The 26,376-nt window shown below is 42.2% G+C and overlaps 1 protein-coding gene and 1 pseudogene across 1 annotated transcript in view; one reads left to right on the plus strand and one right to left on the minus strand.

The window, feature by feature from the left end:
• The first annotated feature begins 3,283 nt into the window (after nucleotides 1-3,283).
• LOC147345045 (small ribosomal subunit protein eS6 pseudogene) lies at nucleotides 3,284-4,109 on the plus strand (annotated as a pseudogene).
• A 9,875-nt stretch (nucleotides 4,110-13,984) lies between these two features.
• The window catches only part of TPST1 (tyrosylprotein sulfotransferase 1), a 106,304-nt gene continuing 93,912 nt past the window's right edge, over nucleotides 13,985-26,376 (minus strand). Inside the window, exons 4-6 of the mRNA XM_086374718.1 lie at nucleotides 19,953-20,003; nucleotides 16,940-16,986; nucleotides 13,985-14,536 (exon numbers count right to left, since the gene is read on the minus strand). Of these exons, the coding sequence (XP_086230844.1) occupies nucleotides 16,969-16,986; nucleotides 19,953-20,003 (69 nt within the window). The 3' untranslated portion in view covers nucleotides 13,985-14,536; nucleotides 16,940-16,968. The remainder of the gene's footprint in view (nucleotides 14,537-16,939; nucleotides 16,987-19,952; nucleotides 20,004-26,376) is intronic.

Here is a 26,376-nt window from a genome sequence, read left to right on the forward strand (position 1 = left end):
GGGGTAAAATACAGATTCCCAGCCTCACCTCCAGAGACTCTGATTTGGTGCATCTTGGGGTGAAGCCCTTTAATTTGCATTCCTAACAAACGCCCAGGTTATTCTGATGCTGCAGGTCCTCGAACCATGTTTTGAGCAGCACTGCCCTGATGAAGGCCCCTTGAGGCCATCTCTTGGCTCTCACTACCTGCTCCAGCCTCTCTGAACAATATCTATAACAAATTTCCTCTTTCCATCCTTAGGAAGTTTCAGCTGTAATAGAAATTGCAGCCAAAGGTGGCTTAAATCAGTGGTCCCCAGCCTTTTTTGCACCAGGGGCCAGTTTTATGGAAGACAATTTTTCTGTGGATGGGATGGTTTCTGGATGATTCAAGTGCATTACATTTGTTGTACACTTTATTTCTATTATTATTACATCAGCTTCACCTCAGATCATCAGGTATTAGATCCCAGAGGTTGGGGATCCCTAGCTTAAATAATAGGAGAAGTTTATTATCTTATGTAACAAGAAGTCTGAGTAGATCCTGGGTTGGTTCAGTAGGTAACGCAACAAGGAGTTACCTGGACCAGCTTGGTTCATTTATCCCCTCTGCCAGATGGCCTCTCCTCCCCTAGGAATCCATAGAGAAAACCAGAGAGCTAAGGGCTATTGGGGTGACATTTATTCCTACACCTTAAAGCAAGGCTTTATAAAAAGAATAGGAAGGGAGCCCCAGAGACTTGGGATGTAGGAAAGCCCATGTGCCATCATGGTTACATTACTGAATGTGTTCGAGTTTTTATCTTCCTTTTCGGTTGAGGAATATATTTTCTTCCAGAATATAGTTTCCCAGTTGGTTTCTGTTTACACGGTGAGGGGACATCCAAGATCAGCTGCCTGGAATGAGGATTTGCTGAGCAAGTAGGCAGGGGTTGGAGCAGGTTTTCTGGGAAAGCAGGGCACTTCGCTGGCAGCGGCTACCCCCAGCCTGCAGTGAAATGATTTCCAGGCCAGTCCGCATGAGGTCTGGAGAAAAGGGTCAATGAGCCTTGGAGGGGGCATGGCGTGCAGGGGTGGGTTCTTTCAGAACACAGACACTTAAACATTGCTGGGATTATTTTTCCTCCAGGAGTCACTCAAACAGATAGTCCTACAGGCATGGAACCCTGCAATTAGTCAATTGGATTCTATCCTCCATGCCTCATTAAAGAAAAGAACTTTTGAATGCCAACAGATTTCCAAAGTACTGATCCAACTACTGAATTTTCTCTCCCAATTCTAATTCAGCGAATAAGAACAATAAAGGAAATAAAAATGGGAACAAAAGCATCCATCTTCTTTTCCTTCCAGTTGAAGGACTGGCCTTTCCTTTCTCTCCCAGCTTTGAGGAGGAGGCTGTTTGCCAGCAGCTTCCCAAGTCCCAAGGCACAAAAGCTTGGCTAAGGACACACTTGCTCAGAACTCGGCTCAGCTCTCTCTCAGCCTCTGACACACCCCCATTCATTAACCACTGCTGTTCCTTAGCCTTACCCACTGTCCACTTGAAAAATATGGCTGATGTTCAGATTGGCTCTCTCATTTCTTTTCTGAATCCCATCTACCCCCCACAAGTGTGCCTCACTGAATGCCAGAAACTTGAAATCTAAAAGCTACTTTTCCATAGTATCTTGAATCCTGGGTTCTACGGGTGACTTAACTTTCACCAAGCAGATCCCTGCACTTGAGATTTGGAGGGGGAAAGTGGACCCTGAGTTGGAGGCCTGCTTCTTGCTTTTTCAGCAGACCATCTTGGATATGGAAATGTTAAAACTTTTTTTTTTGCTGTGGTGCAGCAGAGGTCCCCTGTTGGTCTTTACCTTCCTGGATTTTCAGAACTAGGGTGAGGGCATCCATTTTGCTGTCTTATTCATCTCTGTAATCAGCCTCCATGGTCCAGAACAATGCCTGACATAGAGTAGAAACTCAACAGATGAATACATGAAAGAAATGTTCAAATAATTACTTCTCTCTGTAGATTTTTTTTCTCCAGTATTTTATTGGTATTATTAGTATATAAAGACATGGATTGTTATTGATATCATAGAGCTAGGGAATTTCAGGATGGCATCATGCTGGGTTGGTGAGAAGGGGCACCCCTCAAGTTCTGAAAAGTCCTAGGGGTGTTATCCAGGGCAGAACATTCAGTGGGGGGGCTCTTTGGTTTGAAGTGCACATTGGTAACCATGGTAACTGGTAACCATATTTTCACTGTGCAAGATGACATGGGCCCCAAAGTGTTCTCATCCTAAGCTCTTTGTATGTCAGTTTTTATGAATGTTTTATATTTCCATGAATTAATTATAATAAAACGTAAAATATAGATGCAAAAATAACTCACATCCAACAGTAGAAACTAACACAACATTGTAAATCAATTATACTCCAATAAAAGTTAATGGAAAACAAACAAACAAACTTGGGACTTCCCTGGCAGTCCAGCGGTTAAGACTTCCACTGCAGAGGGTGCCAGTTCAATCCCTGGCTGGGGAACTAAGATCCCACATGCCACATGGTGCAGCCAAAAAGTAAAAATTAAAATAATGATAACAATCACATCCAGAATCCTATGAAAATAGTGTTTTATTATTCTTTTTTAAATTATTTATTTATTTGGCTGTGCCAGGTCTTAGTTGCAAGTATGTGGGATCTAGTCCCCTGACCAGGGATTGACCCTGGACCCTCTGCACTGGGAGTGCAGAGTCTTAGCTGCTGGACCACCAGGGAAGTCCCCTGAAAATAGTGTTTCATTATTTTGGTTTGAGGGCTTCCCAGGTGGTGCTAGTGGTAAAGAACCTACCTGTCAATGCAGAAGACATAAGAGATGCAGGTTCGATCCCTGGGTCAGGAAGATCCCCTGGAGGAGGGCATAGCAACCCACTCCAGTATTCCCTACTGGAGAATCCCATGGACAAAATCCCCTGGTGGACTACAGTCCATGGGGTCATAGAGTCGGACAAGACTGAAATGACTTAGCATGCACGCAATTTGGTTTGAGTTGGTAGCTGTCCTACCAACTGCTGCCGATTACTCTCCCACCCCTTTATGTCTCTAAGTGAACTCTTGTTCCAGGCACCTCTGGAAGCATTACAGTCAAATCTCACTGGTGGCTGGCTGAGTTACCTGGAGCCACATCCCCAGTTCTCCCTCCCACTCTCTTGAGTGGCATTTTCACTAGTCTTATCAGTTCAGGTTTAAGCACTTCACAGTTTAAAAATCTTTTAGTCAGCTCTTTGTGGCACCTTGGAAGCTGTCGGCTGCTTCAGAATGAAGCTGAACATCTCTTTCCCGCCCACTGGCTGCCGGAAGCTCAATGAAGCAGATGATGAATGAAAACTTTGTACCTTCTACGAGAAGCATATGGCCACAGAAGTTGCTGCTGATGCTTTGGGTGAAGAATGGAAGGGTTATGTGGTCCGAATCAGTGGCAGGAACGATAAGCAGGGTTTCCCCATGAAGCAGGGTGTCTTGACCCATGGCTGAGTTCGCCTGCTACTGAGTAAGGGGCATTCCTGTTACAGACCAAGGAGGACTGGAGAGAGAAAGTGCAAATCTGTATGGGGTTGCATTGTGGATGCCAGTCTGAGTGTTCTCAATTTGGTCATCGTGAAAAAAGGGGAGAAGGATATTCCTGGACTCACTGATACTACAGTGCCTTATCGCCTGGGTCCCAAAAGAGCGAGCAGAATCCGCAAACTTTTCAATCTCTCTAAAGAAGATGATGTCCACCAGTATGTTGTGCAAAAGCCCCTAAACAAAGACGGTAAGAAACCTAGGACTAAAGCACCCAAGATTCAGCGTCTCGTGACTCCACGAGTTCTGCAACACAAACACCGGTGTATTGCTCTGAAGAAATAGCATACTAAGAAAACTAAAGAGGCTAACCTTTTGGCCAAGAGAATGAAGGAGGCCAAAGAAAAACGGCAGGAACAGATTGCCAAGAGACGGAGGCTGTCCTCTCTGAGAGGTTCTATTTCTGAGTCCAGTCAAAAATGAGATGTTCTAAGAGTACCAAATAAGATCAGACATCAAAAAAAAATCTTTTATTCAATATGATTCCATCAAGTGGGAAAAGAATTTATCGGGAAATATAATCCCCCATGCCCTGATAAAATGCACCTTGTCTGCTGGGGTCCCCATCTCTTGGGACGGCTCCACCATTCCACAGCCTTTCTCCCCCGCAGGGACCCCCGCCCACTTAGAAACTGCCCTAGATTTGAGGTTAGAAATGGCCTGCTTCTCTGAGACAGTAAAAGAGTATCGGAGAAAAACAATTTGCCATTTGGGGGCTTCCTAGCGCTGATATTTGTTCCATTTGTTTGGAACTGTCAGCTAAGAGTCCTTTGCTGCTGCTGCTGCTAAGTCTCTTCAGTCGTGTCTGACTCTGCAACCCCATAGACGGCAGCCCATCAGGCTCCCCTGTCCCTGGGATTCTCCAGGCAAGAATACTGGAGTGGGTTGGTAAAACATTAAAATATCCTGAGGCAATATAGGATTAAAATAATCTATAAGAGTAGGGGGTCTGAAACTTTTTCTGTAAAGGGCCAGAGTAAATATTTTCAATTTACCAGGCCATAGAGTTTGTATTTAGCTCCGTTGCTATTGAGGAAAAGCAGCCATAGACAAGACGCAAGTGACGTCATAGGTTTTGTAGTAAATTATGTCATAAGACATAAACGGTGTGGTCAGATTTGGCTCAATGGTTGTAGTTTACCAACCCCAACACTTCGCCAGTGGACCATGTTTTGTCAGAACTCTCCATCATGACCCGTCCATCTTGGGTTGCCCTACACACCATGGCTCATAGTTTCACTGAGTTAGACAAGGCTGTGGTCCATGTGATCAGATTGGTTAGTTTTCTGTGATTGTGGTTTTCAGTCTGTCTGATCTCTGATGGAGAAGGATAAGAGGCTTATGGAAGCTTCCTGATGGGAGAGACCAACCAAGGGGGAAACTGGGTCTTGTTCTGATGGGCCATGCTCAGTAAATCTTTAATCCAATTTTCTGTTGATGGGTGGAGCTGTGTTCCCTCCCTGTTATTTACCTGGGGCCAAACTATGTTGGAGAAGATTCTTGAGAGTCCCTTGGACTGCAAGGAGATCCAACCAGTCCATTCTGAAGGAGATCAGCCCTGGGATTTCTTTGGAAGGAATAATGCTAAAGCTGAAACTCCAGTACTTTGGCCACCTCATGCGAAGAGTTGACTCATTGGAAAAGACTCTGATGCTGGGAGCGATTGGGGGCAGGAGGAGAAGGGGACGACAGAGGATGAGATGGCTGGATGGCATCACTGACTCGATGGACGTGAGTCTGGGTGAACTCCGGGAGTTGGTGATGGACAGGGAGGCCTGGCATGCTGCGATTCATGGGGTCGCAAAGAGTCGGACACGACTGAGCGACTGAACTGAACTGAACTGAACTGAAACTGTGGTGGAGGGCTTCCCTAGTGGTTCAGAGGTAAAGCATCTGCCTGCAATGTGGGAGACCAGGATTCAATCCCTGGGTCGGGAAGATCCCCTGGAGAAGGAAATGGCAACCCACTTCAGCACTCTTGCCTGGAAAATTCCATGGACTGAGGAGCCTAGTAGGCTACAGTCCCTGCGGTTACAAAGAGCTGGACATCACTGAGCGACTTCACTTCAACTTCAAACTATGGTGGAGGTGATGAAGATAATGGCGACCTCCTTCAAAAAATCCCATGCATGTACTGCTGCACTCAGTGCCCCCAGCCTGCAGCAGGCCACCACCGATCCACGCCTCCAGCAGAGACTCCTAGACCAGTCTCTTGTGGGGTCACTGCTCCTTTCTCCTGGGTCCTGGTGTGCACAAGGTTCTGTTTGTGCCCTCCAAGAGTCTGTTTCCCCAGTTCTGTGTAAGTTCTGGCGGCTCTGTGGTGGGGTTAATGGTGACCTCCTCCAAGAGGGCTTATGCCATGCCCAAGTCTGCAGCACCCAGAGCCCCTGCCCCTGCGGCAGTCCACTGCTGACCTGCACCTCCACAGGAGACACTCAAACACAGTTCTGTCTCAGTCCCTGTGGGGTTTCTGGGTCCTGGTGCACAGAAGCTTTGTTTGAGCCCTCTGAGTGTCTCTGGAGGGAATGGGGTTTGATTCTAAATGGCAATTCACCCCTTCTACCATCTCGCTGGGGCTTTTCTGCCCTTGGATGTGGGGTATCTCCTCACAGCTGCTCCAGCACCATGCAGCCACCACTCCAGTGCCTACCATCTTAGAAGAAAGCAATCTAGAACTTTCCCAATGCAGGGGGGCCTAGGTTCAATCCCTGGTCAGGAAACTAAATCCCACTAAAGATCCTGCATGCCACAAACATTACGGAGTCTCAGTGACAAATGGAGTTGTGACCACGTCTGTTTCACAGGGGATCTAGTAGGTTCACAGAAGCATATGTGGTTATTTCTCTAGCTCACAGTCAGGACGCCTGGTGGCTCACGGGGCACAGCCTGCAGCCATCCAGGACAAAATGTGGTCCACTGGAGAAGGGAATGGCAAACCACTTCAGTACTCTTGCCTTGAGAACCCCATGAACAGTATGAAAAGGCAAAAAGATACTACACTGAAAGATGAACTCCCTAGGTCAGTGAAGTGAAGTCAAGTCACTCAGTTGTGTCCAACTCTTTGTGACCCCATGGACTGTAACCTGCCAGGCTCCTCTGTCCATGGGATTTTCCAGGCAAGAATACTGGAGTGGGTAATATGCTACTGGAGATCAGTGGAGAAATAACTTCAGAAAGAATGAAGAGACAGAGCCAAAGCAAAAACAACACCCAGTTGTGGATGCGACTGGTGATAGAAGCCAAGTCCGATGCTGTAAAGAGCAATATTGCATAGGAACCTGGAATGTTAAGTCCATGAATCAAGGCAAATTAGAAGTGGTCAAACAGGAGATGGCAAGAGTGAACGTCGACATTCTAGGAATCAGCGAACTAAAATGGACTGGAATGGGTGAATTTAATTCAGATAACCATTATCTCTACTACTGTGGGCAAGAATCCCTCAGAAGAAATGGAGTAGCCATCATAGTCAACAAAAGAGTCCAAATTGCAATACTTGGATGCAGTCTCAAAAACGACAGAATGATCTCTGCTCATTTGAGATGAGAATGGCATTTGAATTTGAATGGCAAACCATTCAATATCACAGTAATCCAAGTCTACGCCCCGACCAGTAATGCTGAAGAAGCTGAAGTTGAAGGGTTCTATGAAGACCTACAAGACCTTCTAGAACTAACACCCCCAAAAGATGGCCTTTTCATTATAGGGGACTGGAATGCAAAAGTAAGAAGTCAAGAAACACCTGGAGTAACAGGCAAATTTGGCCTTGGAGTACACAGTGAAGCAGGGCAAAGGCTAATAGAGTTTTGCCAAGAGAACGCACCGGTCATAGCAAACACTGTCTTCCAACAACAAAAGAGAAGACTCTACACATGGACATCACCAGATGGCCAACACCGAAATCAGATTGATTATATTATTTGCAGCCAAAGATGTAGAAGCTCTATACAGTCAGCAAAAACAAGACTGGGAGCAGACCACAGCTCAGATCATGAACTCCTTATTGCCAAATTCAGACTTAAATTGAAGAAAGTAGGGAAAACCACTAGACCTTTCAGGTATGACCTGAATTGTCGGGAGCTGCCTTAGGCATTACTGACAAAATGGAGGCACGGCCCCCAGCCCCCTCTCCTCATTCCTCAGGCACGGATCCCGGGATGAAGGAGTTAGGCCTTGTAATTCTGACTTGTCTTTTCCTCTCCTAGGCTGAGTTGACTGAAAAGGAATATTAAGGTGCTTATTGTTCTTGAGAGGAGCATGAGAAGGCACAAAGCCTTCTGCAGCTGTGCTCAGAAAATAATTCATAAAGTTAATCATTGACATTTGTTCAAGGACTTTTACAAAAGAGTGTTCCAGGATGAGCACATTGTAGCTTGAGGCCATGAGAGGGATTGATATCTGAAGCCTATTTGTGAGAATGTTTATGGCAAAGGAGTTTACTGAATTTAGGGCTTAGAAATAATTAAAACAGTTAGAAGTTAAAGATTTAAGGAATGTTGTAAAGCTAGAATATTTTACTATAGCTTATAGAAGTTAGGAATTTTTAGAGACACTATAGCTAGAAGCCTTTTTAAGAGACAGTGAGCTCAGGATGTTAGGGGCAAACAGGATTTAGGAAGATAAGTAGTAAACTGAGGAATGTAGCATGAGTTACAATGTAATCACAAGTTAACTATAGGACACATTAGAAGAGGTAGATAATAGATGATAAGGCTGATTCTGAGATAATCACTGAAGCAGGAACTCTGAAGAGCAACAATGATTTATGGAGATAATAAATCTGGGAGAGGGGGAACTGAAAATGTCAAACCTCTGACCTAATGTTTTTGTAAAAGTATAAAAGAGAATCTTAAACTTGAAATAAATAGGCAGTCCAAGAAAAATGAGAGGCTGTCTCATTCACCGACACCGTTCACCTCTTCAGGTTGAATCCCTGGCTGCTGGAGTTGGACTCCGGCACTGAATCAAATTCCTTACGATTATACAGTGGAAGTGACAAACAGACTCAAGGGATTAGATTTGATAGATTGCCCGAAGAACTATGAATGGAGGCTCATAACATTGTACAGGAGACAGGAATCAAGACCATCCCCAAGAAAAAGAAATGCAAAAAGGCAAAATGGTTGTCTGAGGAGGCCTTACAAATAGCTGTGAAGAGAAGTGAAATGCAAAGGAGAAAAGGAAAGATACACCCATTTGAATGCAGAGTTCCAAAGAATAGCAAGGAGAGATAAGAAAGCCTTCCTCAGTGATCAGTGCAAAGAAAGAAAGGAAAACAATAGAATGGGAAAGACTAGAGATCTCTTCAAGAAAATTAGAGATACCAAGGAAACATTTCATGCAAAGATGGGCTCAATAAAGGACAGAAACGGTATGGACCTAACAGAAGCAGAAGATACTCAGAAGAGGTGGCAACAAAACACGAAGTATACAAAAAAGATCTTCACGACCCAGATAATCACAATGGTGTGATCCCTCACCTAGAGCCAGACATCCTGGAGTGCAGTCAAATGGGCCTTAGGAAGCATCACTACAAACAAAGCTAGTGGAGGTGATGGAACTCCAGTTGACCTATTTCAAATCCTAAAAGATGATGCTGTGAAAGTGTTGCACTCAATATGCCAGCAAATTTGGAAAATTCAGCAGTGGCCACAGGATTGGAAAAGGTCAGTTTTCATTCCAATCCCAAAGAAAGGCAATGCCAAAGAACACTCAAACTATCGCACAATTGCACTCATCTCACACTCTGGTAATGTTCAAAATTCTCCAAGCCAGGCTTCAACAGTACATGAACCGTGAACTTCCAGATGTTCAAGCTGGATTTAGAAAAGGCAGAGGAACAAGAGATCAAATTGCCAACATGTGTTGGATCATCAAAAAAGCAAGAGAGTTCCAGAAGAACATCTACTTCTGCTATACTGACTGTGCCAAAGCCTTCTGCTGTGTGGATCACAATAAACTGTGGAAAATTCTTCAAGAGATAGGAATACCAGACCACCTCACCTGCCTCCTGAGAAATATGCAGGTCAGGAAGCAACAGTTAGAACTAGAGATGAAACAACAGACTGGTTCCAAATGGGAAAGGAGTACATCAAGGCTGTATATTGTCACCCTGCTTATTTATCTTATATGCAGAGTACATCATGAGAAACAGTGTGTTGGATGAAGCACAAGCTAGAATCAAGACTGCTGGGAGAAATATCAATAACCTCAGATATGCAGATGACACCACTCTTGTGGCAGAAAGGGAAGAACTAAAGAGCCTCTTGAAAGTGAAAGAGGAGAGTGAAAAATTCAACATTCAGAAAACTAAGATCATGGCATCTGGACTTATCACTTCATGGCAAATAGATGGGGAAACAGAAACAGTGACAAACTTTATTTTGGGGGGCTCCAAAATCACTGCAGATGGTGAGTGCAGCCACAAAATTAAAAGATGCTTGCTCCTTGGAAGAAAAGTTAGGACCAACATATTAAAAAGCATATTAAAAAGCAGAGATATTACTTTGCCAACAAAGGTCCATCTAGTCAAAGCTATGGCTTTTCCAGTAGTTATGTATGGATGTGAGAGTTGGACTATAAAGAAAGCTGAGTACCGAAGAATTGATGCTTTTGAACTGTGGGGTTGGAGAAGGCTCTTGAGAGTCCCTTGGACTGCAAGGAGATCCAACCAGTCCATCCTAAAGAAAATCAGTCCTGAACGTTCATTGGAAGGACTGATGCTGACGCTGAACTCCAGTACTTTGGCGACCTGGTGTGAAGAACTGACTCAATCTGAAAAGACCCTGATGCTGGGAAGGATTGAAGGCAGGAGGAAAAGGGGATGACAGAGGATGAGATGGTTGGATTGCATCACTGACAGAATGGACATGAGTTTGAGTAAACTCTGGGAGTTGGTGATGGACAGGGAAGCCTGGCGTGTTGCAGTCCATGGGGTCTTAGAGTCGGACACAAATGAGAGACTGAACTGAACTGAATCCCTACACAAGAGAAATAGATCTAAGTGCATTGTGATCTTTTGCTCCATCTAAATGCCTTAATAGTTAATACCCAGCTTCATGTTTTTTTAGAAATTTTTCTTCTTTTTTATAAACACTTGTGTCAAGGGCTGAGTTTCAATAGACTGCAACAAGGGAGCTGCTTGTTATGTACAGAAATACCAAAGCTTCATTTCTAATTCAAGTCTCAGCTACTCATTTGTGACGAACAACCAATAGCCAAGACTTGATTATTAATTTTACTGATTTTTCATCAAAAGGAATGGCTAAATAAAGAGACATCAGAAAATAAATGAATGGAAAGTTCCTGTTAAATATAACTAGATGGCTCGTCTTGGGTAAGTCACAGTACTACTCTAGACCCCAGATTTTCTAAGATTAGGGCATTCAATCTCTTGATTTATTTCTTTTATAAAGCTCTCATTGTTTTTCACTTCTTTACTGAAAGTAATTCATGATGATTGTAGCATTTAGAAAACAGGGTTAAGCAGAAAGACAATAAAAATACCCACAACCCCACCACAAAGAGATAAGACTGTTAATGTCTTGGCACATGTCCTTTCTGTTGTCTTTCAATTTAGTGACTCCATTTAGTTTTCTATCCATCCTTTAAATAACAGAAGTGGGAGCAACCAAACAGCTTTGTGATTTCAAATTTTCACTTAATGTAATGTGAACATTTTTCCTTGTTATGAACATTTTCTACAGTATCATATTAGCTGAATATTGTTATGTGGATGTACCATAAATCATTTAACTAAACCTGCCTTTCATTAGTTTTCTTTTCCAGTTTTTTGTTTCTCTAAACTTCATTGCAGTGGACATCTTTGTGGGGAAACTTTTACACACATCTATATTTCCGTATTTACTTTTCTGTACATTCAGCAGTTATTCCATGTTTGACCAACAGAGGGCATTTAGAGCTTCCATCTCAGAGAAAGGCCATAAAGCCATTTCTACCAGACATAACAAAATACTGGTTTTCTTTGGAAGGAATGATGCTAAAGCTGAAACTCCAGTACTTTGGCCACCTCACGCGAAGAGTTGACTCATTGGAAAAGACTCTGATGCTGGGAGGGATTGGGGGCAAGAGGAGAAGGGGACGACAGAGGATGAGATGGCTGGATGGCATCACTGACTCGATGGACGTTGAGTCTGGGTGAACTCCGGGAGTTGGTGATGGACAGGGAGGCCTGGCGTGCTGCGATTCATGGGGTCGCAAAGAGTCGGACATGACTGAGCGACTGATCTGATCTGATCTGATTGTGAAAAATATAATTTTGGATGTCCAGTAATAATCAGCAAATTCCAAAGGGAGAATCAGTCATTTATTTTTATATATAACCAGAATTCCTCCCTGCAAAAACAAACAAACAAACAAAAAACCCTCAAATAGTGTGCTTTATTAAGACTTAAATCCAAAATGAATACAAATTATCTTTTTTGCCCAATTCAGAAAAGGAGAGCTCAGCTTTACGCAAAGACCTAAATTCCCCACAGAAGATAATGATAAACAAGCAGGGAAGGGAGCTCAATGCCCAAAATATAGGTCTTGCCAGAGAAAAGCCCAGACAGCCCCAGGATCTGGAGGTCCCTAGGAAGACAAATTTGGCGGCAACACTGGAGTCCTGCCTAGACTATTACTTATCCATCACCTACCAGCCAGGTTGTGGTAGGTAATAGTATAGGTTTTGTTAGCTAGAGCCCATTGTTTTATGTACATTCTTCTTGATTTTCACCAAGATCATAAATTTACAAGGCAGCACTTCTTGGCACAATAATTATAGCCAGCAAATGACTAAGTACAAGGGGGGTATTTAAATAGTTGTCACTCAGTGCTAATGATAAGTTTCTGTTCTAGTAAAAAGATGATTATTGAGAGGCAGAGTGGTGGGTAAGGTTGTAGGCTCTAGAGCCAGGTTGCCTGTACTTGCATCCTGATTTCATCACTTACTAGCTGATCTGGAAAGCTAGTACTGCCTCCTGACCCAGTGTCTGTGAAAATGCTGCTGCTGCGGCTAAGTTGCTTCAGTCGTGTCCAACTCTGTGTGACCCCATAGACGGCAGCCCACCAGGCTCCCCCGTCCCTGGGATTCTCCAGGCAAGAACACTGGAGTGGGTTGCCATTTCTTTCTCCAATGCATGAAAGTGAAAAGTGAAAGTGAAGTCGCTCAGTCGTGTCCGACTCTTCGCGACCCCATGGACTGCAGCCTACCAGGCTCCTCCGTCCATGGGATTTTCCAGGCAAGAGTACTGGAGTGGGGTGCCATCGCCTTCTCCGTATGTTCACCTAGGGCTGAGTATTGGAGTCAGGCTGGGCTATAGTTTACAAATGTCCTTGCCTCCCATTCTAATAGGCTCTGGAAGGGTGTGTGACCTCCTCCCTACAATGCTGGTAACATAAGACTAATACAGGAAATAAGGAAAAAACAAAATCATGAATTACATTATGCTAAAGCTGATTTTATTGCTTTCTGGAGGCTGGAGTAGTAACTAGAGCAGTAATGGGACTTAAGACAGCTGAGCCCATAACAGAGCTGGGATTTCCCAGGGAGACAGGAGAGGGACTGGGTTTCTGGGCATCTGGAAGCAGCAGAAAATAGTGTAAGGGCCCAGGGAGGAAGTGTACTGTTCACAAGGGGTGCCAAGGCCACACTGTGGAGGCAGAACAATTCTGATGTCATGTGTGAGGCATTAGAGAATCAAAGGTTTTTGAACAAAAGAGTGACTTAAGACATAGTGCTGAACAAAGGACTGCTCTGGCAGCAGGATTCATTTTCAGTTGAAGGGGACAGGGCTAGGGGAGTGGAGCGGAAAGAAGGATTGTAGGGTCAGGATTGAAACCATGTCTGTGGCACTAGCTGAGGGGCCTCGTGTAAATGACTTGACTAGGCCAGCCTCTGTTTCTTCATCTGAAACTGATATGTTAGAGGCTTCTGGGAAGATTAATCATTTACCAAATATTTTATTAGGTTCTTACAATGTGCCAGATATTTTGCTAGGTGTCAGGGGTACAAAAATGGACACAAAAAGACACATCTCTGCCTTCTAGGATCTTACCATCTAATGTAAGAGACAATTTAAGAAGTCAAGAAACATTAAAAACTGCAAAGTGTGATAAGATGATATTGTGAATGAGGTTGGCAGAAAGGGCATCAGGGGAAGTCTCTCTGAAATTAGACTTTATGGAGACCAGACAATTGAGAAGGAAACAAAAGAACAGGATTCTGAGACAAAAGGATGGTAGTGGGTCTCTCTGAAATAAATTACAGCAAAAACTCCACTCAGAATATCTGAAATACAGCAACTGAAGAAACTTTGGTTTATTAGATCATCATCTGATACGTCTTATTGCTTCTCTAAAATCACGGCAATGAAAAAATGTAAACTAGCAAAGTGCTTCACATTTAAAGCTTTTATTTTGAAAAATAAAATACAAAAGTCATCAAGTTGTAAATGTATGTGGTAATTCAACTTCTCAGAAACAATACAATGAATTATTTAAATAATTAAGACATTTAACATTATCCACATCAAACATTTCAACAGGTACGAGTGTTCTACAAAACATTAGAACATGTACAGACAACCTAGTCCAAGATGAAACTGCCCAATTTTGCTTACAGGATCCCATTTTTAAACCTTCCCCTTGAAAACAAAGTTTGGACTCTGGTAAGAAAAGATGAGGGCCAGAGCAGTTTTAACAGAAAGCACACATCCCAGCTGGGTTCCTTCTCTGCAGGGCTGTGCATGTAATTAGGATCGAGAGCGCTGTACATGGGAAGCAGGTCACTCAGGAGGGTCCTAACGTGTGCTGACATCCCACCCTCTCGGGGGAAGGAGACCGGCAAATAAGCAGGAGATGTAGGCATGCTACATACACTCCACTCATCTCAGCAGGGGACAGCCAGTCCTAGAAACTTCTCTGTGGCCAAAAAGGCAGCAGTCTTCCCTAGGGCAGACAAACAGAATGCATTAGAGGTGTGTACTCTAATCTCACTTTGTTCTTCCCTGCACGACACCACTTCCTTTCCAGCTGTGAGCCCAGCACAGCAGGGGAGACAAGCAGGGGGATGGACCACTGAGAACAGCTGCTTCAGAAGGACTACTGGAGAGGCCATTCTCCCTCAGTTTGGGATGCTTTTAGCTGCCTGCCAGGAGCTTTGATATGCAAAACAAAAGGATGGAAGCCAAAGCAAGGGCTGCTCCTGCCCACTTCCAAATGACTGAAACTGTCGTCTGCAACTGAAGCAACTCTGGCGGCATTTGACAGGGATGTCAAATGTCCAGGGGTCGAATGCTGACTGTTTAATATCAAAAGGTGGATACTGAGGTTCTTTAAAGCAAACTTTAGGAGATACACTGACTGCTGTTCATACACCAAAGGGATCCCAAAGACAAGATGAAAGACTATGATTTGTCTTGAGATACCTTGGTGTCTTCCTAGCTTCTCCTGAGTTCTTCTCTCATTGCATGAGGGCCACTACAGGCCTCGACAAGCAAACAGGATGCATTGCTGCTGTAGTGGTAACTCAAAGCTGGAGTCATCTGACCTGTAAAACAGCTGGTAGATAATGCATCCCTGTATGAATGTTTCCAGGAAGGAATTCATCTATACTTTTTTTTTTTTGGCTGCACTGCGTCTTAGTTGTCGCATGTGGGATCTTTAGTTGTAGCATTTGAACTTTCGAACTCAGTGGCGGCATGTGGGATCTAGTTCCCTGACCAGGGATTGAACCTGGGCCCCCTGTGTTGGGAGCATGGAGTCTTAGCCACTGGACCACCAGAGAAGTCTCTCATCTATACTTTTGAAAATATTTTGAATAAATAAAATTACAGAAGACCTGATAAATGCTGTTATACCTGTATGCCCACTGAGTTTAAGTCTATACATTTTGCTCCTCAGCAAAAGACAATCATATATCCTAAAACCTATGAATAGTATAAATTCACTATCATTGGTAATTTTGACATGGTATAGCAGTATTCACTTTTTTCTATCTGTAATCTATTAATACACAGCACATCATAAAAGTTTCTTATTCAGACTGAATTTTCAATCTCAGTTTTCTCATCAGTAGAACATAAAAAATACCACCTACTTGCCAGACTTGAATGAAATCATTCATATATATGTGTGTGCATATATATATATGAATAATTCATAGATCTTAAAGATATCATTTATCATATATTATTTATATACTATATATATGTGATGCTTGGTATTTCATGCCTGGTATGGAGCACACAGTCAATACATGGCTATTATATAAAGTAAAAACAGAACAGCAAACAAAACTATGACAAAAATCAGATTTTAATGAAAGCTTTTCAAGCTCCAAATGGTTGTAATGGTCCCCAACCTTTTTGGCACCAGGGACCTCAACAAGCAAACAAGGGACTGGTTTCATGGAAGATAATTTATCAATGGACCAGGGATGGGGGATAGTTTGGAGATGATTCAAGCACATTACATTTCCTGTGCACCTCATTTCTATTATTATTGCATCAGCCCCATCTCAGATCATCAGGCATTAGATCCCAGAGGCTGGGGACCCCTGGTCTACGACATAACCACATTATTCAGACCAAAATGGAATCTTAAAATCTGGAGAGTGGTGTGAGGTCTGAACAGCCATGTCAGGAGGTCTAGGTTCAGAACCAGCTTTGCCACTGGAATCCAAGACATGTACCTGATGATCACTCGGATAGAAAGGAGGCCAAGAAGGCCTGCCCCACACTGTAGCCCTTAACCACAAGACAACATGGCTTATAAACATACAACACCATAATGCATTAACATCAGCAAGGGCAGACTTGAAAAACCAACCAAGAAACTCCCAAAAGTATTAGTGCAAAAATGTTGGCACATGCCGCACACAGAGGAAGCAGCATGGGTGGCGAAAGAATCCCTGGCTGGACGTCAGAAGACGGTGCTCATTACCACTGGGTTCTTCCGACCTGTGATGTGACCTTGACCGATAATCTGGTCTCTCTAGGATCAGTTTCCTTATCAGAAAACAGGTGGTTGAGGGTGTTTCTTCAGCTAAAATATTTTACCCTTTAACACCCCTCCTCATACTGAAAATAACAACTAAAGCTGAGTGCTCACTGCATGTCAGGCTTCTGGCAGACATTACTATGGTTCATTCTACCAATCTCTTATTTACATTGTCCTCACTTTACAGATGAAGAAACTAAGACACACAGAAGTTAAGTAGTCTGCTCAATGCCAAACACAGCCAAGATTCTAATCCAGGTGAACGGACTCCAGAGCTGTGCTCCCCACCCCACCGCGCTGCCTATGAGAATGAAACCCAAAGGTCCAGGCCAGCCGTGTCCCCAACCTCACCTCATGTATGTAAGAGGTTCCTGGCTCTGCTACTCCACCTGCTCAGACTGTGGAAGGAAGCAAAAGATGTTTTAAAGTCAGTCAGCATGAGAAATGACTGCTCTTGTTGAAATATCAGATGTAGCTTGCAGGCTCTGATTAGACTTCCTAATGAATTCTGTCTGCTACTGCTGACAGTAAAGAAGATTGGCTTTTGTCTCTGGTTCTTAGTAGGGAGACTAAACCCTGGGAATTTTCCAGGTAACATGAATGTCTTTGTTATTTATGAGCCCCTTAGATTATACCTGAGTGTCTGCTTAGAGATAAGATGACTCAGTATGAGGGCTGATCACAAGGAAGACCAACCTGTGATTTGAGGGCTGGGTCCCTGACCCAGCCCAGCTTCTGGGTAGGGGACTTTGGGGATTGAGTTCAATTCTACGACAGTGAGTCAATCATGCCTATGTAATTAGACTTCAATAAAAACTCTGGACGCTGAAGTTCAGTGGAGCACCCTGGTTGGTGAACACATGGATGTGCTCTGAGGGAGACATACCTGCCTACCTCGGAGAAGGGCACAGAAGCTCTGAGTCTGAGACTTTCCCAGACCTTGTCTTATGTGTTTCTTCATTTGGTTGGTCTTGACTTGTTTCCTTTATAGTAAAACTATAATCTTTTTTTTGTTGTTGTTGTTGTTTTTCCACACTGCAAGGCTTGTGTAATCTTAGTTCCCAGACCAGGGATCGAACCCGGGTCCCTGGCAGTGGAATCGTTGAGTCCTAACCACTGGAATGCCAGGGAATTCCCAAAACTGTAATCTTAAGTACAGTGCTTTCTTGAGTTCTATGAGAATTCTAACTAAAGATCAAACGTGAGGGTTCTGTGGACTTCAGTTTTCTCTTTATTAGGAGTTAAATCAAAGCCTTTTATAGGCTCTTTTCTAAGTACCTATGTGATGCATTAAATGAAACTAACCTGAACAGGGGGCTTGAAGTGCCTGTATTAAGCCTTTTACTCTATTTTTTGTTATCTTTTCCTTATTTATTACAGAAATTCTCTATACTGATGAATCTTTTGTTTCAAAATTTTCTTCTACTTAAGGTGTACTTTTTTATATGATGCTTTCTAATAAGTAAACATTCTCAATTTTAATGTAGTCCAACTTATCCATTTTAAAATTAATGATTAGTAGTTTTTATAATGTTTAAGAAATCTTTCCCTCTTAAGGTCATAAAGATATTCTCTATTGCCTCCTAAACACTTTATTATTTTGCCTTTCACATTGAGTTCTATAATCAACCTGGAAAGGATTTTTATGTATGCTGTGAATCAGGGCTGTCCCATTAATTTCAGTCTCAAAGTCCCTTTCTTGACTCCTTCAGATTTATTACACAAAACAGCCTTTGGATTGGACATTTCTTTAAGTTTGGATTGGACATTTCTTTAAGACTGCCTCTTGGATTATTCTCTGGCTCCAGCTGCCATAGCCTGTAAGTGACCACTTGTTCATGAATTCATCCAGGTTTCTGGTGCATCTTGCCCAGCCAAGGCTCAGGGCCCCTGTGCCCTCTTGTTGCAAAAGTTGATCAAAGTCTTTGGATAGACCAGGAGTCCCCTTGAGAATTCTCTTTTCCCTCTGACTCTTGAGGACACATTCCAATTTCTCACACATAAAAGTAATTCAGTAGACAGTTGTTGAATAAATTAAATGAATGGATGGATGGATTATAATTAAATATTTGTTAATAAGCATATACCATCAGAGAAGGCAATGGCACCCCACTCCAGTACTCTTGCCTGGAAAATCCATGGACAGATGAGCCTGGTAGGCTGTAGTCCATGGGGTTGCTAAGAGTCGGACACGACTGAGCAACTTCATTTTCACTTTTCTCTTTCATGCATTGGAGAAGGAAATGGCAACCCACTCCACTATTCTTGCCTGGAGAATCCCAGGGACGGCGGAGCCTGGTGGGCTGCTGTCTATGGGGTCACACAGAGTCAGACATGACTGAAGCAACTTAGCATAGCATATACCATGAAAGTAGTTTAAAATACTCAAGTAATATGTATCAATTATTAATGGTTGTTTTAAGACAAGGATCTGAGAAGACAGAGTTTTTAACCTTGGTTGAGATACAGCTACTCTTAGAGAAAAGCCTGTTTACTCTAGTCTTGCTTCAGGCAATACGACTTCATACAGTCTGTGAGGTTCCTCTCAACAACCCAGATCTGGAACACTTTTAGCGACTGAATTCAGTGCTGGGTCCTCATTTCCTATTAACAAGCTAACTGCTGTTAGCAGCAACCTGGAAGTGACATGCATTATCACCATGCTGGACAGGGACGTTTTCTCTTGGCTCAGGCAATAGTCACTGACTTCTTCCTATGACTACACAGGGATGGCAGGAGATACACTCTTGCAGGACACTCTGGGCTACTCTACATCTGTTGGTTATAACATCACCTATTCCTCTTCAACTCAAGAAACAATATTGGAATCCAAGTGAGTGATGGTGTAACATGACAAGCAGATCTCTGGATCTGCTTTAATTTTTTTTAAAAACTAAAGTTATAAGCTTCAAACTCACATCACCCATTCCCAGCTTGGTGAACTTGGTAGCTGAAGGCCAATGGCTGTGTGTAACATGTATTCATAAGTCTTCCAGGCTCCAAATGAGGAAAACTAAAAGGCAATGATGTACATGTAATACGAACAAAGGGTGGCTGTACATTATTATTTCAAGTAAGGTATCAGAAGCCTGGAGCAGACTCACCAAGGCAGGTTCCTTATTTATGGGATGCTGTGTGGTTTGTGAGTGACCTCAAGCAATCAGATTTTAGTTATCAATGAATTATTTCCCTAGCTTTAGAAGACACTGAGCCCTCTGAAATTGAGACTATGTTAAGTGATTGTCAACAATTACCAGGAGCCAGTCTTTCTACCCCCAGCATATATCATTATCTCATTGAGAGGATGACTTCAATGCAAGAGCCCATTTATTATTACACCAAGAGGAGGAAGCAGATACAGTACCTGAGGTTTTTCTTTAAGAAATTCAGGAAGCTGAAATTCTCCTTTATAGACCTAGGAAAAAAAATAAAAGCCAAGTATAAGTTTAAGGAAATATTCACTGTCATCATCGCTTTGGGAAGCTTGCATTGCCTGATGGTGGGTGGGTTCACTGCTTCATTCTTGGTGAGTTTGGGAATAGGAAGGAAGTCTGTCAGTTCAAGAGCAGCCAGAGTTGAGGACTGAGTGAAATTTCTATTCACTCTGACCCCACCTGCTCTACTCTTCCCTAGGTGCTCCCAAATATGGGCTGCCTGGGAGAAGGCTTAGAGTCTCTGAAGAAGAAAGAAAAGAATCCTAATATTCCAAGTTCCAATTATTGTATTAATAGCTGAGAAAGTAAGCCCTTGGCCATTTCTCTCCAGCATCCAACAAAGAATTCACATAATTTAGGAACAGGTTCCTCCTGATTTCCTTCTGAAATCTCCAGCTTTACTTTTCTTAATGTACCCAATATTCCCATAGTAATTTGAATACTAGGTGGTTCTTAAAATGATATATACTTTTAACCTCATGAAATCTTATAATTAAAAACTTGCACTTTTCAATATGTAAAGTTATGTTTCTAAAAGCAGCAATAATTAGGGAATAGTTTTTAAAAAGATGTGTAGGATCTTTACATAGGAAACCATAAAATATTATTGACAGAAATCAAAGACCAGACAGGCACATCACTTTCAGGGATTGTAACATTCAATATAATAAAGCTGTCCATTCTCCTCACAGGATTTCCAATAAAAACTCTAGCATGCTTTTTGGGGGAAGAAGGAGGGGTAATTTCAAGCTGATTATAAAAGTTTTGTGGAAATGCATAGGGTCAAAAATTATCAAGGTAATCTTAAAAAGAACAAGGTGGAAGGACTTATTCTAAAATATATTAAGACATTATTGAAAGTGAAGTTGCTCGGTCGTGTCCAACTCTTTGTGACCCCATGGACTGTAGCCTACCAGGTTCCACCATCCATGGGATTTTACAGGCAAGAATACTGGAGTGGGTTGCCATTTCCTTCTCCAGATCTTCCCAACCAAGGGATTGAACCCAGTTCTCCTGCACTGTAGGCAGACACTTTACTGTCTGAGCCACCAGGGAAGTTAAGACATTATTTTCAGCTATAATTAAGTTACATTAAACATACAAAAGAAGCAGGGAAAGTAGAAAAAGTAGAAGCAGTAAAAGTTTTTCTTTTCTTGGGCTCCAAAATCACTGAGGATGGTGACTGCAGCCATGAAATTAGAAGACATTTGCTTCTTGGAAGGAAAGCTATGACAAACCAGACAGCATATTAAAAAGGAAAGACACAGTCAAAGCTATGGTTTTTCTAGTAGTCATGTAGGGATGTGAGAGTTGTACCATAAAAAGGTTGAGTGCTAAAGAATTGATGTTTTTGAATTGTGGTACTAGAGAAGACTCTTGAGAGTCCCTTGGACTGCAAGGAGATCAAACCAGTCAATCCTAAAGGAAATCAGCTCTGAATCAGTGGAAGGACTAATGGTGAAACTGAAGCTCCAATACACTGGCCACCTGATGCAAAGAGTTGACTCACTGGAAAAGACCCTGATGCTGGGAAAGACTGAAGGCAAAAGAAGAGGGAGGCAGAGGATGAGTTGGTTAGATAGCATCACCAACTCAACAGACATGAACTTGAGCAAACTCCAGGAGAGAGTGGAGGACAGGGAAGCCTGGTGTGCTGCAGTCCATGGGGTTGCAAAGAGTTAGACACAACTTGGCAACTGAACAACAACAAAACATACAAAAAACACATACATACAAAAAATATAGCTATAATCAAGACAGTAAGGTTTTGGCACAAAGACAGACACATATATTAATGAAACAGAATGAAGAATCCAGAAACAGACCCTCATTTACAGATAAATGGTTTATGACAAAGGTGGCCCTGCAGAGCAGTGCAGTTAGAATGAACAAATAAATGTGTTTATGTATATAATGATATACCATCCTGAAGTTTTAGAAATGAACTAATACTATACCAACAACCTAGATGAATCCCAATACATAATGATGAGAAAAGAGCCAGATCTCCAAAAAATAATATAACATGTGTCTCCATTAAAGTTTTTAGTATTTATTTATTTGGCTGCACTGAGTCTTAGCTGCATCATGCGGGATCTTTCAGTTGTGGGGCATGGATTCTCTAGTTGTGGCATGCAGGCTTAGTTGCTCTAAGGCATGTGGGATCTTAGTTCCCCAACCAGGGATCAAACTCGTGTCCCCTACATTGCAAGGCAGATTCTCAACCACTGGACCACCAGGCAAGTTCCTCAATTTAAAACCTTTAAAGCTCAAAAACAGGCAAAGCAACTCTGATGTTAGAAATAAGGATAGTGTTTACTGTGGGGAAGAGTGGGGTGGCAGAGCTTGGGAAGAAGGATGAGAGAAGCTTGTAGGGTGCTGATGATTTTCTGTCTTGATATGGGTAGTGATTATAAACATGTGTGCATTTTGTGAATATTTACTGAGCTGTGGTTTGTATACTTTTCTGTATATATACTATACTTCAAAAAAAAAAAAAAAAACTGAACAAATTAAGCCAGTAGCTTAAGAATTTACTAGGCTTGCTCTTTCACACACACACAATTTATTTAAGTACAAAGATGTCTCTTTCAACACTGTCAACAATGGCAAAAAATTGGGAACTATTCATGAGGAAGGTTTCCATCAGCAAGAGCTTTGATAACTGTTGAGAAACTATAGAAAGAAACTATGGATTGTTACTGAGAAGAGTCAGTGGGTAGCACCTCCGAGCACAGAACAACCTTTTAAATGGTGAATACTAAAGCCTACTAACTTAAAGGATTTCACTTGGGTATAAGATGACTTTCACTTCTAAAAGTAGCAGTATGCCTTCTGAGACTCAGAGAATGGATGTACTTTTTTCCTGTCTCTTCCTCTGCAATTTCTAAAACCTAGTCTATTCTTTAGGGTCTCTGCTACAGTCCTAGGAAGCCTAAATTAAAGCACAAAGAGACTTGATATTTCTTTAGCAATGCATCACACTGGAAACTGAGGTAGGTGTGCAGGGTAACAACAGTGCAGCTGCTAGGAGGGTCTCAAAAGCTGCCTCCATCTCCTTCATATCTTCAAACAGTCCCAGGTCACCGGAGAGCTGGTCTAACTGCTCTCCAAAGAATCTACATGTAAGAATCCTATTTGCTTTACCCCAGCCTCAGAGTCCAGAGATTGTTCCAGTTCTGTTCATTTCCCCCTAGTTTTACTGAGATACAACTGACATATAACACTGTATTAGTGCTCCAGCCTTCTAACATAGTAAGTGTCTATATCATGGTAACACTGACTTCACGGTGCTTCTGTCTACTATCTGTGGGGCAAGCAGACACTATATCAAAACAGGGGCTCAAGTTATCAGAATAGGCTTTTTGTTTTTGCTTTTTACCAGATTCTCAAGTCTTTCCTTCTCCCTCTATTCAGAGAACTGAGTCCGAAGCCCCCCTCTCCAAGCCCTGGGCATAAGCTGCTCAGGCTTAAGGTCCTGCACCCTGGGTCCTTTATGAACCAAAACCAGCATGTTTGCTCCAGTACCCCTTCCACTGTTAGCGGGTTTGGTCCCTAACAAACTTTTTTTATATTCCTCACATCCTCTCAGGAACCGAGTCTTCTTTCTCTCAGCCTCTTCTGCTAGAATTCAAGTAGAAGGTGCAACACAAGCCCACAGCGTCAAATGGCTAGTCAGTGGCAGAATGAGGCTCAGAAGTCCCCAGCTCAGCACTCTCCCTTTATACTACGCTCTGCATCTTATTACTATCGGAAAATTCTTATTGTTAAATTCTTCCTTCTCTTTTTGGTTTGTTGTAAAAACCAGCAAGACATAACAGAAAATATGAGTGGGAATATTAAATATTATAAGTGTCTTCCAGGAATCAATATGTTCAGAGAGGTAAGGCTCATATGAAAGGGGAAAAAAACACACCAAAACCCTAAATATGTGATATCGCAATTTAATAAAAAAAACAAAAAGGGGTCAGGATAAGACATCAAACAAAAGGCTCAATCAACAAATAAGTGGGAAACTGTGTCTCCTCATTATCCTTTAGGGAAAAAAATGCTTCAAAAGTTAGGAGCTATGGTACTGACAGAAGTTAGGAACTTTCTATTGACCAAGCAATTTCTATTTAGTGCAGGAAACCAAGTACAGAATCACTTATAAAAACAGCGAAGTTAGAAATGGAATTTCCTCTGGCTAAAGGAATAGTGTTTCTGGACATTCTATCCTCTGGTACTAATGAACTGAGGATTTTACTAGACAGAAATGAGCTAGGTACACAGAATCTAAACGTTCCTAGAGAACCCTCCCACCTCAAGCTCTGCAAAACAAGGAGACAAAAGTAGGCTTCTGATTTAGAGGGTGCACTGGAAATAAAAAGAATAACAGCAGGCAAATTTGATTTTCTCTGCATCAGGTTGGTGCTGAGCATGCGTTTCATGTTTCCCCTTATCTAATCCCACAGTCCTCTGAGGGAGGTATTATTCTCTTTTTACAGATGAAGTAACTGTGAGGCACAGAGACATTAATTTGTCCATTGTAGTAAAATGGCAAGTTACTAAGTACCATGATTGAACTTCCATTTTAAAAGGGTCATCTTAATTGCTCTGTTAGTCTGCAGAGGATAAAGGACAGAGTCTGGAGCAACAGCAGTAATCTAGACAGGACAGGGAGGTGGTGGTGGAGGTGGTGCAAAGCAGTACCTTTGTGGATTTTCCCCCCTAATTATATCTAGATATCCTAATAGACTAGATGTGGAAAGTTAAAGAGCAGAAGGGAGTCAAGGATGACAAAGTTTTTGGCTTAAGCAACTACCAACTGGAAATATGAAGTTGCCATCAACTCAGCTGGGAAAGGTTCTGGGATATAACAGATTTTCAGGGGTTTAATTTGGAAATGTTAAGCTTGAGACATCTACTGGACAATACATGAAAATGTCACGTAGTCAGAAATACAAATCTAGGATTCATGGAAGAGGTCTGTGCTGGGATATATAAATTTGAGAATCATCAACTTATAGATGGTATTTAAAACTTGATACCTGATGAGATGACCTAGGTGCTCAGGGTAGAGAGAGGGAGCAGAGGGCTTAACACTGAAGCATGGGGGTATTCCAACATTAAGAGGTCGAGGAGAAGAGGGAGAACCAGCAAAGACTGAGAAGAGGCCACCAATGACAGAGAAGGAAAATTTTAAAAAGTGGTATTTAGAAGTCAAGTGACTCTGACTAATGTCAGATTCAAATTTGTGGAGTGAGGTATCACCAACTCTGTTATAAGCAAACCCTTCAGTTGTGGATTACCTGGAGTACAAAGCTAGAGAAGAGAAGAGAATTTATCTAAGCTGCCTGTGAAGCTTCAAAAACCCAAGAAAGAAGAGGTTCTGAATACTGACTGAAGTAAGCAATGCATCTTCTTGTTATTTGTCCTCAGGCCACTTTCCATTTTCTTACAAGATTAATTAGAAGCGGACCAGCCATGCCCAGTACCACTTCACCTGCTACCACAGCCTCACCTATAGTAGTAGTTTACAATTAAGACGTAAACAGAAGTCTCCATGGAGCTAAAATGGATGTCATTAACATACCTGCAGACTGAAGATTGAGTCTTCTATTTAATCGAGTCTTTTAGGTCCCTTTTCCTTTATACACATTTTTAACCATCACAAGTTATCCGGTTTCAACCTATAGCAATCAGATACAGCAAACAGGAAGGTAATGGGCAAGTACTGATAACTGAGAAGTGACAAATGAAACAAAGGAAGACACAGAAATTGTAAAAGGCAGATAGGAAGCCTTGAGTTCTTTAAGAAAGGGACCCACAGTTCTATATCCTATATAAAGAGAGGATGGGCATTTTCTAATACAAACAGTAATTTCCTTTGGATGAAATAAAAATTCAAATTATGATCAATAATTTACTTAAGAAGGTAATGAAATAAATCATCAAAATGCAGAGGAATTCTACATCAAAATATTAAGGTTTGGTCCTAAACGAGACACATCTACCCAGAAACCTGACTTTCTAGAATGATGGGTTCCCCAAGGATCTCAGACAGTCAAGCGTCTACAATTTACAGGAAAAGGTGGCAGACATGTTATGAGGCCTAATTCTGAATCTGGCTTGATCTTATGGAGAATATGAAACTATTTCTAAATTATTTTCATGCTAAAAGTGTTTGTGGCCACATTCCCTGATGATCCCTGTGTCTGGTATTTAAGACCTATGTAATTCCCTTCCTTTAAGTGTGAGTTGGACCTAGTGACTAGATTCTAACAACTAGAATATGGCAAAAGTGATGAATGTTATTTCTGAGATTAGGTCACAAAAGTCTGTTTCTTCTGGCTTGGGTACTCAAGATGAACA

The sequence above is a fragment of the Bos grunniens genome, chromosome 25, assembly GCF_055505025.1.
Source record: "Bos grunniens cultivar Pamir isolate PY7600 chromosome 25, Bosgru_T2T1.0, whole genome shotgun sequence".
NCBI lineage: Eukaryota > Metazoa > Chordata > Mammalia > Artiodactyla > Bovidae > Bos > Bos grunniens.